The 15,413-nt window shown below is 34.8% G+C and overlaps 1 protein-coding gene across 6 annotated transcripts in view; it reads right to left on the reverse strand.

The window, feature by feature from the left end:
- The window catches only part of lypla1 (lysophospholipase 1), a 48,029-nt gene extending 34,022 nt beyond the window's left edge, over positions 1-14,007 (reverse strand). Inside the window, exons 1-4 of one of the 6 annotated variants that reach the window (XM_058781595.1) lie at positions 13,759-14,007; positions 13,581-13,654; positions 13,440-13,471; positions 13,304-13,369 (exon numbers count right to left, since the gene is read on the reverse strand). In XM_058781595.1, coding sequence (XP_058637578.1) covers positions 13,304-13,369; positions 13,440-13,471; positions 13,581-13,646 — 164 coding nt within the window. In that variant the 5' untranslated portion in view covers positions 13,647-13,654; positions 13,759-14,007. Of the gene's footprint in view, positions 1-13,303; positions 13,472-13,580; positions 13,655-13,758 lie in introns of those variants that run through there. The other 5 variants (XM_058781590.1, XM_058781589.1, XM_058781591.1 and 2 more) reach the window with 5 other exon arrangements.
- Between the last annotated feature and the right edge of the window lie 1,406 nt (positions 14,008-15,413).

Here is a 15,413-nt window from a genome sequence, read left to right on the forward strand (position 1 = left end):
TCCTCAAGTAGATCTGCCTGGTAGGCTTGCAACACCACCATCATGTGCAAAGTCCTCTGGCCTGACGTTCTGCCATTTACACCCTACTATTCAAGTGTGAGGTGACCTGAAGTTAGTTGGAATGTAGGGCAGAGACCTTCAAAGAAGATGATTCAACTTAGGAGAGAAAGCTTGCAGGCAAGTCTTCAGATATCCCTGCATGGCTAATCTTTACATATTTGCATGGACTGATGTTGGGACTCCTCATGCCTCCAAGCTAGACCCAATCTGGCTGTGGCACAGGCCAAGGCACCCAGCACTTCCCCGTATGCAGGGCTGGCAGATTGAGAAGACTCTATCTGCATACAGTTTCCTCACCTTTCTCAACCACATCTGCCATTTCATCGTAGCTGGATGGTGCCAGCAAAGCACTATCTGCTGAATCAGATTATTCAAGGGGCAGAGCATCTTCATCCAACAAATTGTTTGAGGCCAATGATAGAAGTAGACGCTAAAGTGCTTGCTAGAGTTCTGCCTTCACTGTGCGCAATCAAACAGCACGCTTCAGACACCAGTCACACTGATGGCATTCCCCATAGCGTCCATCACAGATGCAGTGTAAAGCTCCATTTGGGGAATGATTTTATGTGCAAGTCAGATAATTTTGCATTAAGGTTTAAATTTTGTGAACTATAATTTTAAATGTGTTTAAAGTTCAAGCTTTAAAGGGTTACTCTATCCCAAAATTAAAATTTTGTCATTAATTATTCACCCGTGTCGTTCCAAACCCGTAAGTCAAGTCAAGTCAAGTCATCTTTATTTATATAGCGCTTTTAACAATACAGATTGTGTCAAAGCACTTAACAGTATCAAATTGGAGGATAGAGTGTCAGTAATGTATGATGATAAGATTAAACACTCAATTTTCTCAATTTTCAGTTAAAGGCATTTCATTATTGAATTCAGAGATGTCATTGTCTAGTTCAGTTTAGTTTAAATAGTATCTGTGCAACCAAATCGACGATAATCGCTAGAAATTAAGTGTCCCCAACTGAGCAAGCCAGAGGCGACAGCGGCATGGAACCAAAACTCCCTCTGTGACAGAATGGAGGGCCAGTTCTCCTCTGGTCAGACGAAACCCGCCATTCAATTCCAACTGCAGCCATGTCAGATTGTGTAAAGGGCTTATCTGATTCCTGTGGTCTTGTGCCGATGGGAGCATTTTAATTTATAATTTAATGTATTTGTTATATTTGTGTTTTATTCATTATTTTAAGTTTTTTATTTATATGATTTATTCATTTGCTATAATTGTAATGTATAGTTTAATGCATTTATTGTTCCTTGGTGTATTTTTATAATATATATTTGTTTGTTTATTATAATTTAAATTTATGTCTCAGGGGCTCTCCGCTGACGATCAGGGCTGCAGACATCTCTTGGTGCTGATCCACCATCTGATCGGATATGGACTGAGAAATAGAATAAGAAAGAAACAGACAAATATTAGCGTAGATGCCATTCTTCTTACGATGTAACGAGTACATCGTGTGTTATGGGGAGTGTTCCTGGTTCCGGTTGATGTAATTAATGCAGCCTAACAATCCTTTAACGGATTTGAATAATAGAAGCGTATTAGTGTGTTGTGTGTACGCCAGGATAAAGAGATGTGTCTTTAATCTAGATTTAAACTGACAGAGTGTGTCTGCCTCCCGAACAGTGTTAGGTAGATTGTTCCAGAGTTTGGGCGCCAAATAGGAAAAAGATCTGCCGCCCGCAGTCGATTTTGATATTCTAGGTATTATCAAACGGCCAGAATTTTGAGAACGCAGCGGACGTGGAGGACTATAATGTGATAAGAGCTCACTCAAGTACTGAGGAGCTAAGCCATTCAGGGCTTTATAAGTAATTAACAAGATTTTAAAATCTATCCGATGTTTGATAGGGAGCCAGTGCAGTGTTGACAGAACCGGGCTAATATGGTCATACTTCCTGGTTCTAGTAAGGACTCTAGCTGCTGCATTCTGGACCAACTGTAGTTTGTTGACCAAGCTTGCAGAACAACCACCCAATAAAGCATTACAATAGTCTAACCTTGAGGTCATAAACGCATGAATTAGTATTTCTGCATTTGACGTTGAGAGCATAGGTCAAAATTTAGATGTTTTTGAGATGGAAAAACAAGTTTTACAGATGCTAGAAACATGGCTTTCAAATGAAAGATTGCTATCAAACAGCACACCTAGGTTCCTAACTGATGAAAAAGAATTGACAGAGCAGCCGTCAAGTGTTAGATAGTGTTCTAGGTTATTACATGTGGGGTTTTTAGGTCCGATAATTAACACCTCTGTTTTTTCAGAATTTAGCAGTAAGAAATTACTCGTCATCCAGTTTTTTTATATCGACTATGCATTCCGTTAGTTTCTCAATTTGGTGTTTTTCACCGGGCCGCGAAGAAATATAGAGCTGAGTATCATCAGCATAACAGTGAAAGCTAACACCATGTCTCCTGATAATATCTCCCAAAGGTAACATGTAAAGCGTGAAAAGTAACGATTAAGATATTTTTGATGCATTCTGGGAGCTGTCTGACCCTCCCATAGCAATGAAATTAACATGATCAACATCCAGAGACGTAGCAAGGAGATCGGTAAAATAATCCATGTAACATCAGGAATTCAACCGTAATTTCACGAAGCTACGAGAATACTTTTTGTATGCAAAGAAAACAAAAATAACGACTTTATTCAACAATTCGTCTGCTCCACATTAGGGGTGTCGCGATATACCGGTATTGACGATAACCGTGATATTCAAAGCAATAATTATCGATATCATGTTAATTTAGTGTGTGACGATATACCGGTCTTGGCGATAACCGCAATATTTAAAATTAACAGGATTGATAACACCACATGTAAATACTCCAGCGCCAGTACCTGGTTGACCTCCAGGTGGCAGTATTGCGCCTTAACCCTGACACCTGTCAAACAAGACAACGATGCAGCACTCGCAGCTATCCGAGAAGAGCCGTGTTCAGAGTAAGTTGACTTACTTTTGAATGACTTTTACTAGTCATTAGAATGGGAAATGTTACATTAATCTGTTAACAGAGGTTTTCTGTATTCATATATTTAAGTAAAGGGTGATTATTTTAATTAGTACCATCTTTTCTTTACTTGTCTTATTTTTGTATTTGCAATCAATACGGCCTGTGCGTAGTAACACTTCATTTCTTTGTTCAAATCTGTTAACAGTTACACGATTAAAACTGATCTTGAAAAACTGAGCGACCACATTACTATATTAAACTCTGTAAAATGGTAAGTTGGTCGCAGTGCCATGCACTTAATGCATCATCTGCAGCCGTTCTAGATGCACATTAAAATTGAATTAGCAGCGCTCTTACTGCATGACTTCAGTGGCGCCAGCGCAACTATAGGTTAAAGAGCTTAAAATACGGGTATACAAGCTAACAGGTTAAAGTATCAGTTTAGATGTTAATATGGCAACACTTTACAATAAGGTTCATTAGTTAACATTAGTTAATTACATTAGTTAACATGAAATGAGAATGAACAATACTTCCACAGCATTTATTAATCTTAGTTAATGTTAATTTCAGCATACTAATGCATTATTAAAATCACAAGTTGTGTTTGTAAACTTTAATGCACTGTGAACTAACATGAACAATGAACGACTGTATTTTTATTAACATTAACAAAGAATAATACATTGGGTAATAAATATATTGTTAGTTAATACATTAATGTTATCAAATGGCACCTTATTGTAACGTGTTACCATTAATATTTATTCATCATACTGTTGAAATTGACAGTATTTTTTCTCTTGTTATTATATAGGAGCTCCAAAGAAAACAAAGAAAGCTAGAGTCTTGTGCCCTGCATTTGCCCGTGAATTCTTATGGCCACAATAACCGTGATATGAAAAATCTAATATCGTGACAGCCCTACTCCACATCACTGGGGATTTTGGAGAGTATCCACTGAACAAATGGCGTATGCTGTATGTTCCATTGCTGTCTATGGGAGGGTCAGACAGCTATAAGAATGCATCAAAAATATCTTAATTTGAGTTCCGAAGATGAACGGACGTCTTTCGGGTTTGGAACGACATGAGGGTGAGTAATTAATGACAAAATTTTCATTTTCATAACCCTTTAAATATGTTTACAGATTCATGCGGTTTATTTTTATTGCATTTTTGAAGTTTTGATTTACTACAATTATTTGGGCGCTATCAGTGACCATGTTTCCTAATCTGATAAGCACCCCATTTACGAACGATTGGAATGCATTAACATGTTTAACTATCAAATCGGAAGTTTACAAAGTGTTTGTGAATCCGGAGGAAAGTTTTTGAGAAAGTCTGTTTTACGTGCAAATTACTCAGAATTTACTCATATATTTAAGCCAGTTTCATGAATGAGACCCAATGTTAATGAATAATTATGTAGAATAGAACTATTCTCCTGCTCTTCTGAACACATATGCCATTTTATTGAGCAACTTCGGTCAAAATTAGACAAGGGTGGGGCTGTGGGTGCTGTGTTTATTGATTGAAAGGCATTTAACACTCTAAATCATAATATCTTAATTATTACATTTTAACTTTTTGGTAGTCTTATCCTACATCAAGGAAACAGTGCATCAGGATTAAAACACATATATCCTTTTAAAGAGATTGTTCCACAGGTGTTCCTCAGGAATCAACCCTAGGGCCCCTACTTATTTTGAAAACAAAAAGGAGGCGGCGGTCCAACCAGATATATTAGTTAATGGTGAAAAATTACAAATTGTGTCAGATTTTAAATATCTTTGAGTTATTTTACTCTCATTTTAATATTTGAAAAGTATGTGGAGTGACACCTCAACTTATAAATTTTAAATTTATACGGAGTCAACTTTCAATAGAAGCTGCAAGAGTTTTCTTGCATTCTTTGATCTTTTATAATTTTTCCTATTGTACTTCATGGTCACAAGCAGGAAAATCTACTCTTTTACCTTTATATACAGGGGTGCACTGTCCGCCCAAAATAAAATAAGTTCATTTGCATACCGACATGGTTGACAGCTGTTAATGCACAATTACCATTTTAGATCGACAAAACTGTAACACTACATCTACATTCCATTTAAACTGAAAGCATAAATCTAGGCTATCCACTGCCGTTGTCAAAGCACAATGCAAAACTGTGACATTTCTTTCACTGACGTTCTTCAATCGTCAGCGCATATACTTACTTACCGGCAGCCTGCTAAAATAAAAATTTGCTGATTTTAAGTATGAAAATAATGAAAATTCATTTAAAAAAAGCAAATATTAGCAAAAGTTTACTATAAAATAACTGTATTTTTATTTAATACTCCCTTTTTATTTTCAAATATAATAGTATAGTATTATCACACTTTATTTTGTTTATTAAAAAAAAAAAAAAAAAAAAAAAAAAAAGTGCACTAAAAGTGCAATAATATTATCATCACTATTATTAATTAATTTTTTATAGTTATATTTAATTGGTCACACTATGTGCAGTGAGGACCAAACCAAATCTCCAGGTGCTCCTATGAGAACCAGGCTGAAAAACGTATTTGCACCCGTTTATATACCTTATATAAACTTGCTTTAAAAGTAGTTGACAAGAAACCGATATCATCATTGTTTTATAATTAAAAAGTACAGTTTCTTCACTTTTGACAATTTTGTTATGTTTTACAATTGACGTTTAATGTACAAAATTGTTAATAACCTTGCACCCTCTTCCTTAAAAGAATTTGTTTATTCACGTACTGAAAGCATAAGACCCACAAGCTTCATCAAAAATGATTGTGCAGCATTTTGGCTGTTCTGTAAGAGCTGTTAATAACTGGAACAGTGTCCTACTTTTGAACAGTTTGAATTACATTTGAAAATATGATTAAAGGCGAGTAATGTTTGTGATCATTTAATATTTGTGTGTTTTGAAATGGTTACATGGCTTCGGGGGTCTTCATTTTTTATCATTTTTATTATAGGGTGATGTAATATCTATAGGGGATATTTTGTAGCAACTTGGCGTGTAGTTTCTATGTGGGGGATTATATTTCTTTAAATTTTTTCTTTATGTAGAATTTAAATTATGGGGTGGATTTTACTGTACATGCTATTATATTGATGTTTTTGTTACTTAATGTGTTTTGGTACTCTCCTGCCCAGGGACAGCAGATGAAATTAAGCTCTGTAGCTAATTCTGGGGCAGTCTTTAACTGTCCATTGTCCCTCTTAAAAAAAAATAAATAAATAACAAATTTAAAAAAAAAAACAAAGCAATGTGATTTATTTGAAGCAGTGCTGCACATACCAATCAATGACAGACATCAAAATACCACAAGTGATTAGAGAGCAGATAGCTTAAACTTTTAAACTGTAAAAAGCAAGATTTTCAGTTCAGATAAGTTTTCACAAAAACAAAAAGTTTTATGAAGTGAAGTTATGAAGTTTTTATGAAGTACACTTCACATTTCAGCCTTTAAACCATTTTTAAGAAAATGGATGAGTCAGAAGTATTCGTTATTATTAAACAATAATCATCAATAAATTAATATTTTAATTAAATAACATGTAAACACATTTTACTGTTTAGATTTTTATAATGAATTATCTTCTTATCGATCCACCAGTTCACATTTACAGCTCTGCGTGAATGCAGGGTAAAAACATGGATCGATTTTTGCATTGGTCTGAACAAACACTACCCAATACTATGTTCCTGCAATACCGAACGCTGCAGTTCCAGGTCTGCATTTCTATTTTATACCTTATTTTTTGTGACAGCGCCACCTAGCCAATTCTATTCCAACAGAGGATGCCTTATTAAAACATCTGCAAACAGATGCAAAGACTAGTTCCATGGAAACTATTCATTTTTATCTTTCCATCTTATTTTTAATGTAAGAGCTGGTGTGAACTTGACCTGTGTGAGGCTATGTCACCAATCTCCATTTAGTTTATTTAGCCATGCAAAACATGTTCAACATGGCATCTTCCGCCATTTTGGAGAATACGAGTTACCGTCTTCCGCCATTTTGGACAGTACCACGACGCATATGCACGCGTTTCTCAGAACGCAATCAGCGCTGTTTGCATTCATGCGAGCATTTTCTCCTGAATGTAAACAACGCTGATTACGTTCTGGTGAAAGAAACTCTCCAAAATGATGCTAGACGGTAACGTAGGGAAAAGAATTGTTTAAGAAATTGTTATTTTTGTTTTCTTTGCACACAAAAAGTAATCCCGTAGCTTCACAAAATTTAAGTTCAGCCACTGATGTCACATGGACTGTTTTACCGATATCCTTGCTACGTTTCTGCATCTGGGAACATTGCAGTTGTGTTGCTGTCTATGCAGGGTCTGAAAGCTCTCAGATTTCATCAAAAATATCTTTTGTGTTCCAAAGATGAACAAAGGTTTTACAGGTTTGGAACAACATGAGGGCGAGTAATTAATGAAGTTTTTTTTTGTTTTGTTTTTTGGGTGAACTAACCCTTTAAGACTTTTTAAGAACCCGTGGGAACCCTGTTAAACTATCATGCGTCACTAATGACTGGAGTAATGGTTGCTGAAAATTCAACCTTGCCATCACAGGGATAAGTTACATTTTACAATATATTATAATAGAAAACACAATATTACAGGTTTTTTTTACTATGTATTTAACCAAATAAAGGCAACTTTGGTAAGAATATGAGAGTGGTTTTACTCTGCACGTGCCTCTTTATATGAGAGGCACGTGCAGAGGGGGGTGCGGTGGGTGCTTCAGCACCTGCCCCTTTTCCCCTTGATGCCCAAAGTGCCCTTTTGTCAAGGCCATTTTATTTATTTTTTTTGTAATTAAACGCCCTTTTGTGAAGGCCTGCCCAATCTAACTATTAGTAAAATTAATTAATAATAATTTAGCCATAAATAAAATTATCCACATGATGACCTTTCACTTGACGATCTAATCCGGGGCGATCCCTCACGTTGAGACACCTTTGAAATTACCTTAGTAATTTAGGGCACTACCAGGATGCCTTCAATAACGTCCGCGGCTGCTGGTATGTGGAGTTCTCAGCGAAGCGGTGTGCTTGTAAACTTATATTATTGAATTATTATTTTACGAGAATGGCGTGAAGAGATCATGCACAGCTGTTGCTGTGTGTAGCCTGGAAGCAAGGTTAGCTGCAGCAAGGGGCTACAATGTTTTTGTTCAGTGTTTTTAGGGCTGTCACTAACGACTATTTTAACGACTAATTTATCGATTAATCTAAACAATTAATTTTCCACAAAAAAAATTAAAATAAAAAAAAATCAACAATTTTACTTAGGAATACTTTATTAAACCAAATGAAATCCAAATTTATATTAAATCCTTTTTTAAAGCAAAAGTAAAGTGCAACAGAGTGCAAGAAGCAAGTGTCCATCTCATAGTCCAAATCACTGAAATCAAAGTTCAGTATTATAGTGTAAGAATGACAACATATCCACATGTTCTAGTCTACTAATAATGAAATTATAATAAAAAAAAACACTTTTTAAAGGAGTATTTACCATAAATATTATTTACCACAATTTAGGTGAAAAACATAAATGTGCAGTACTTCTGAAAAAAATAAATCAAAAAAAAAAAATTAAAAAACATTTAATATACTTTAAAATCAATTACAGTGGGGCAAAAAAGTATTTAGTCAGCCACCAATTGTGCAAGTTCTCCCACTTAAAAAGATGAGAGAGGCCTGTAATTTTCATCATAGTATACCTCAACTATGAGAGACAAAATGAGAAGAAAAAAAAAAATCCAGAAAATCACATTGTAGGATTTTTAAAGAATTTATTTTAAAGAATTTATTTGCAAAAAAAATTATCAGTGGTCTTGTATGTCTTCCATTTTCTAATAATTGCTCCCACAGTTGATTTCTTCACACCAAGCTGCTTACTTATTGCAGATTCAGTCTTCCCAGCCTGGTGCAGGTCTACAATTTTATTTCTGGTGTCCTTTGACAGCTCTTTGGTCTTGGCCATGGTGGAGTTTGTAGTTGGACTGTTTGAGGTTGTGGACAGGTGTCTTTTATACTGATAACGAGTTCAAACAGATGCCATTAATACAGGTAACGAGTGGAGGACAGAGGAGCCTCTTAAAGAAGTTGTTACAGGTCTGTGAGAGCCAGAAATCTTGCTTGTTTGTAGGTGACCAAATACTTATTTTACCGAGGAATTTACCAATTAATTCTTTAAAAATCCTACAATGTGATTTTCTGGATTTTTTTTTCTCATTTTGTCTCTCATAGTTGAGGTATACCTATGATGAAAATTACAGGCCTCTCTCATCTTTTTAAGTGGGAGAACTTGCACAATTGGTGGCTGACTAAATACTTTTTTGCCCCACTGTAATTGAAAGAGTATAGAAAAATGAAAATGGAAAAAAAATTTGGAAATAAAACGGATTTCATAGGGCCCTATAATTTTTTTTTTTTGGGTAATAAAAATTGATTTAAGTGAACAATGGCTTTTAAAATGACTTAAAATACATATATAATAGCAATGATGCAATAATAATTAGTTCAAATAAAGTATCAAAAGCAAGAAATCATATGGTTTTATTGAACAAAACTGTTGAAATGCATAAAGTATTATAAAGAACCATTTAATTTAAATGTCCACTTAATCTTTAATATTTGGCCATTTCTTTAGGACAGAAATGCTATAGCCACTGTAATTAAATTAATATGTGGACATCAAAACCTGTAAACTCAGAGTAAGGGTTTGAGCTTTAATTTTGAAATCGCGATGTATTCTCCTGTGATTGAGAATGAGAATGAGAGCACTGTAGCTGCCATCTGCCGCGAATTGTGAATTCACAATTATGCTTAATTATGATTTTTAAATGGGTTTAATATGTGACCCTGGACCACAAAACCAGTCGTAAGTGTCAATTTTTCGAAATTGAGATTTATACAGTATCTGAAAGCTGAATAAATAAGCTTTCCATTGATGTAAGGTTTGTCAGGATAGGACAATATTTGGCCGAGATATGTGAAAATCTGGAATCTGAGGGTGCAAAAAAATATTGAGAAAATCGCCTTTAAAGTTGTCCAAATTAATTCTTAGCAATGCATATTACTAATCAAAAATTACATTTTGATATATTTACAGTAGTAAATTTATAAAATATCTTCATGGAATATGATCTTTACTTTTTGGCATAAAAGAAAAATCTATAATTTTGACGCATACAGTGTATTTTTGGCTATTGCTACAAATATACCCCAGTGACTAAGACCGGTTTTGTGGTCCAGGGTCACATATATCATGCAGCCTTGGAAAATAGAGAATGGGAACCTACGTCACGCCGCGTCGGATTCCGCCATGTTTTAGGTCACGCTCATGAGCATACAGCGTAAACAAATGCAAATCACCACAGAAAAAGCTGACCGTTTTACATTAATATTTTTTGAAAAACATCTTACATACGCTTAGAATAAAACGGACTAATATGTAAATCTCTTTAAATAAAAATAAAAAAATTGCTCTGTTGTTTGTTTGAGAGGCTGTGAATATTCACTATTCAGTCTCCTTCACTACAGTGGTACTGATATAGGCCAACTGCTAAAACACTTACTACAATTAACAATGGTTTTACTATAGTAAACGTGTAGTGACCGTGTTTTTGGTATATGTATTACCATTCATATAACCACAATCTTATTAAATACCATGGATAAACTATGGTTAGAGTTGCAAAACCATGGCTAATTTTGTATGGTGAGAATACACTATAGCTAGATCTCAAACAGTGGATCATTGTTATATCGTCATATTGCCCGGTAAAACTGCTCAGTGTTAAGAGTTAAGCCATTATAGAGGTAACAGAACTTGAAGCTGCTTTAAAACGATGTGTATTGTGGATGCTATGCAAACAAATACATTGACTTGATCGAACCAAGTTGAAGATTCCTACTAGCAATGCCGAACAACGATGCGAGCGATCAAATAAATGAATGAATGAAACTTAATCTGTACAAAAAGTGGCCGGGTATTAACGAGCCGCCGCAAATAACATTTCCATATACGATTTCCTTCTATTTGTGGTGAGGGCTTATAGTTTAATGCAAATCACTGCATCTATAATATATTAAATCTACAGAGATGAATTATAAAGCCACATTTTATTTTAGATGTTTACCATACCGAGTTTCAGTTTAATTTTCATCCGAGTTCCGTAGTGAATGTAGATACATTTAATGTTTATATGATTCAACTTAGATTAATTAGTTGGAATGATCAATTGCCATAGCCCTTATCATCAATGTCTGCAGGTAAAACCTTGGCTTTTTTGGCTTTCTAACGTGGAGAAAGCAAGTTTTTCATACCGGCTGTGCAAAGGGATATGGCAATTGATGATACAGTAAGCCTTAACCACTGCAACGCGATCTTAAGTAGAATAATATAAACATTAAATAATATAAAACGTCTACATTCACTACCACTCAGTCTCCGCTGTAGCTCCCATGACCTAAATTCCCAGAATGCATTGCTGCTGTGACGACACATTCTCAGACTCTATTGTCTAAAATTGTGTTTTATGGATTCTCGTCCGTGAAATGCGCCATTTCCGGTATTTTGCCGTTTAGTCAACGTGATCAAAATGAAGTCGATGTCGATGATTTTTCAAAATAGACTAGTCGACTAAAATCGACAAATCGCGACAGCCCTAAATGTTTTCCTAATGACAATTTTATGATTGGTTTATAAAGGCTACTACGAACACCTTTTTCCCATTTTTATCACAGAATAATTCAGGAAATATATTTTATAGTTTCTATACTAAATTATGTCAATCAGTACTGCATTTTTCATATAGTTTATTTATTTATTACCTGGAGATAACTTGAAAAACACACATAAACCATATATTTTTCGCAATCGTGTGTTTATTGTCTTAACGTTTCATCAGTAAAATCATTTCTGCTTTTTATTCAGCACAGCTACAGCGATAGCCGTGTGCGTTTGTCCATATTAGGAATTTCCTGCACGTCATAAGTTTCTCTGCGAGAGCGCCCTCTGGCTTCGAGTATGAATGAAACATGCACTGCAAGAGAGTGTTCAGCTCTCGTATCTCCTGATTTTGGATACAAATAAAATGTCAGTTCATGTCTCTTTTCATTTAAATCTAGAAACCTCTATGTGAAAACACTTGCTCGAGCTCAAATAAACTGCGGGGGACGAATTTACATTTTATTAAAATTAATATTAAATATTAAAAATGCAGCTAACGTAGTTCTACACACAGCAATAAAGGTGCTTGTTCTCTTTCATTCTTGCGGTTTAATTGGGAAAAAATTTAAGCGCGTCAAGGTGTCATCTTTTTTATGTTATCTAACTAAAAACTATTCATACTTTGAACTATTATTATTACAGTATTTATTTAAAAACCGTAGAGTGCCTTAAAAATAATTATCACAACACTGGTAAAACAGGCTTATACTGATTTTCTCGTCCTCCGAATTATACTTATCAATCTTGTTTTTATAATCATTATCATTTAAAAAATGAATAAATTCAGAACAGGATTAGAATAGAATTATATTTGAAATAAAACAGGAATATTTTTTTTCCTACAACAGCAAAACCACCATACCCTGTAAACTCAACAACAACAATAATAATATAATTCCAGAGTAATTAAGAAGTGCAAAAAAATGTCTTTAACATTTAAACTTAAAATGGTCTTTTGTTCTGTGTTTCTTTTTCAAACCTGCGTCATGGCATTTGCTGCTGTATCAATACAGAAGCATCCATTTCGATACACATATCAGCAAGGAGCACAGCCCCATTAAAAAGGCGTGTTCCATGTTCCCCTTTTATACTTTTGAGCACCTGCCCTCCAGAGGTCTCTGCACGGCCCTGGGTTTTAAGCAGTGGTTTTCAGTCCTGTTGAACCCACTGATCTGCACATTTTGTATGTTGCCCTTATTTAACACACATGTAAAACTATTCAGATCATCAGCTGATTAGAAGAGAGCTCCATGAACTCAAGAGTGTGTCAGATAAGGGAGATATACAAAACATGAAGACGTAGGTCCCCAGTACCAGGATTGAAAACCATTTTAAAGTATAAAATATTCCAATATTAAATCAAAGATTATTCCAGTTTTGATTTAATGAGTTAAGCATATTTCAACAAAGGCATAATCACAGTCAAATATCAGGTCACAAGGTATATCGTACACACCAACGTGCTTTATTTTAAAGTTATGAATAAAAAATATTCAATACATACGCATGAGGGCAAATGTACTTTACATAAGGTGTCCTGATCCCAGCCATAGCTTCAGCCCATCCATGTCTGAAAAAAAGGTAAAAGTGCTTATCACGAACTTCATTCAGTCATGCCATATAACTGTGTTACAGTTTACCCTGTGTCTCCTAGGCCATGGAGGAATATCACCTGGAGAAAAATAAAAAATAACATGCAATATATAAATACGTAAAATCCGAAATAAGAGGGTTGTTTCCGTTATTGAGAGCGCTGTGTGCTTGTGCCGATGATGACTTACCGCGGCCGTGGCTCTACATGCGGCGGGCACAATTGCTGGTAGGGTCGCTGACATATTACCGCACATAAAAGTACCTAAAGTTTTGCATTTAATAACAGAAAGCTAAGTTACTGTAGCTCAATATCAACAGCTCACAACAATGTTATAATTTTGCATTGCATAAAAAAAGCACACTAACCTTTTCGCTTTATGGCCGATATTAAACGCGTAGCCTACTAGACGTCAAGTCAGATTACAGTCTTCTCTTGTGCCGTGTAGGCTACATAAAATCCGAATAGCTGTTCCTGGAACGGTTTTAAATTACCACAACAAACATTCGACACAGGAAGTCCCACCCTACAGCTCAGCAAAACACAATACAATTGGTAAATTCTTCTTCTTCGGAATTTTGGCGTATTCCGCACCATAGGCACATACTGCCACCAACTGCTTATATTCATACATGGATGATAGTCCCGTTTCTTTTCATATTTTATTTTACTTTATTGTTAGTTCTATTTCGGGTTCACCCAAGCTGTATTTCTGGCGGCTGCGTGTTCAGCTCCCATGCCATAAAACCCAGCTTGTGTGTTCCCCTATTCATTTGTTTAATCCTGTTTCTACTATATATTCCATTACTATTCTTTGATTAATACCCTCTTTTATTCCTTTTCCTAATATCCAATTTGTCTTCTTTTTTCTTTATTATTACCTTTTAAGTTCTTTATCATTTCAATTATCTCTATATTATATTTCCGACATTTTAATATTACAAGTTCAACGGTTTCTATTACCACACAAAAAGCACATTTACCTGTAATATGTTTACCTATTTTGTACAGTGATGCATTTAGTCCTGTGAGCCCAAATTGTAATTCACCTCATCTTTACTACATTTTCCAAAATTGCATATTTCTTTAACTGATTAATTAATTTTATAATAAAATATTCCTGTATCAGCTATGTCCCACTTCTTCTGCCACTCTTTTTGAATATTTGGTTTAATAATTGATTTGATTTCTCCTCTTCCTAATGGGACTTCAATCTTGATATCCTTTTTTTTATTTATTTATTTTCTGGTTGCCTTTTTTGCTAACTGATCTGCTATTTCATTTCCATTGATTACTGTGTGATTACCCTATTCTCATACTAGATTTAATGTCATAATAATGTCATAATATGTTTGCAGATATTTAAGAAACATGCTAAGTTAACATACTTGTTTATCTGTAAAACAATGCTATAGTCAGTTATTCTCCTTTGAAAATGTGCATTCCGGCCCTGAATGTCTGTGTTTGTTATGGTTTGTGAAACTCTCCCACTGCCAGTTTACCCAATTGTATTTCGGCACCCCGGGTTGCCAGTTGGCGGAAAACACTGCTAATTTAATTTCATTCATCGTCATGTGCGCTCGTTCCTGTAGGGAGGGTTTGAACAGGTAGGGTTTGGTAGGGTTTGTTGAAGGGTTTCAACATTGATGAACACATTCATTTTTATTTGAATTATTACTCTGTAGGTTTTTGAACCATGTATTATTAATTATAACGAAATGCACATATTCATGTTATGTCTTAGTTCCATGTAATGCAGGCATTACAAAAAAAAATTTCATCTAAACCTTATTCACCAAATATATTTGCTTTAAGTACCCCTGAGATTTTAAAATAAATATTTCAATAATTAAGTATCACATTTGCACGTTCACGGTTTCTTTGATGTTGACTAATGATCACATGGCATGCAGGTAAATAAAAATATTTCATATTTTTTAGTAAGTGTTAAACAAAGTCTATAGAAATACAAAGACGTTCACTCCTATATTTACAAATGGGAGAAACTGTAATATGGAGGAAT

Source organism: Onychostoma macrolepis, chromosome 07 (genome assembly GCF_012432095.1).
Source record: "Onychostoma macrolepis isolate SWU-2019 chromosome 07, ASM1243209v1, whole genome shotgun sequence".
NCBI lineage: Eukaryota > Metazoa > Chordata > Actinopteri > Cypriniformes > Cyprinidae > Onychostoma > Onychostoma macrolepis.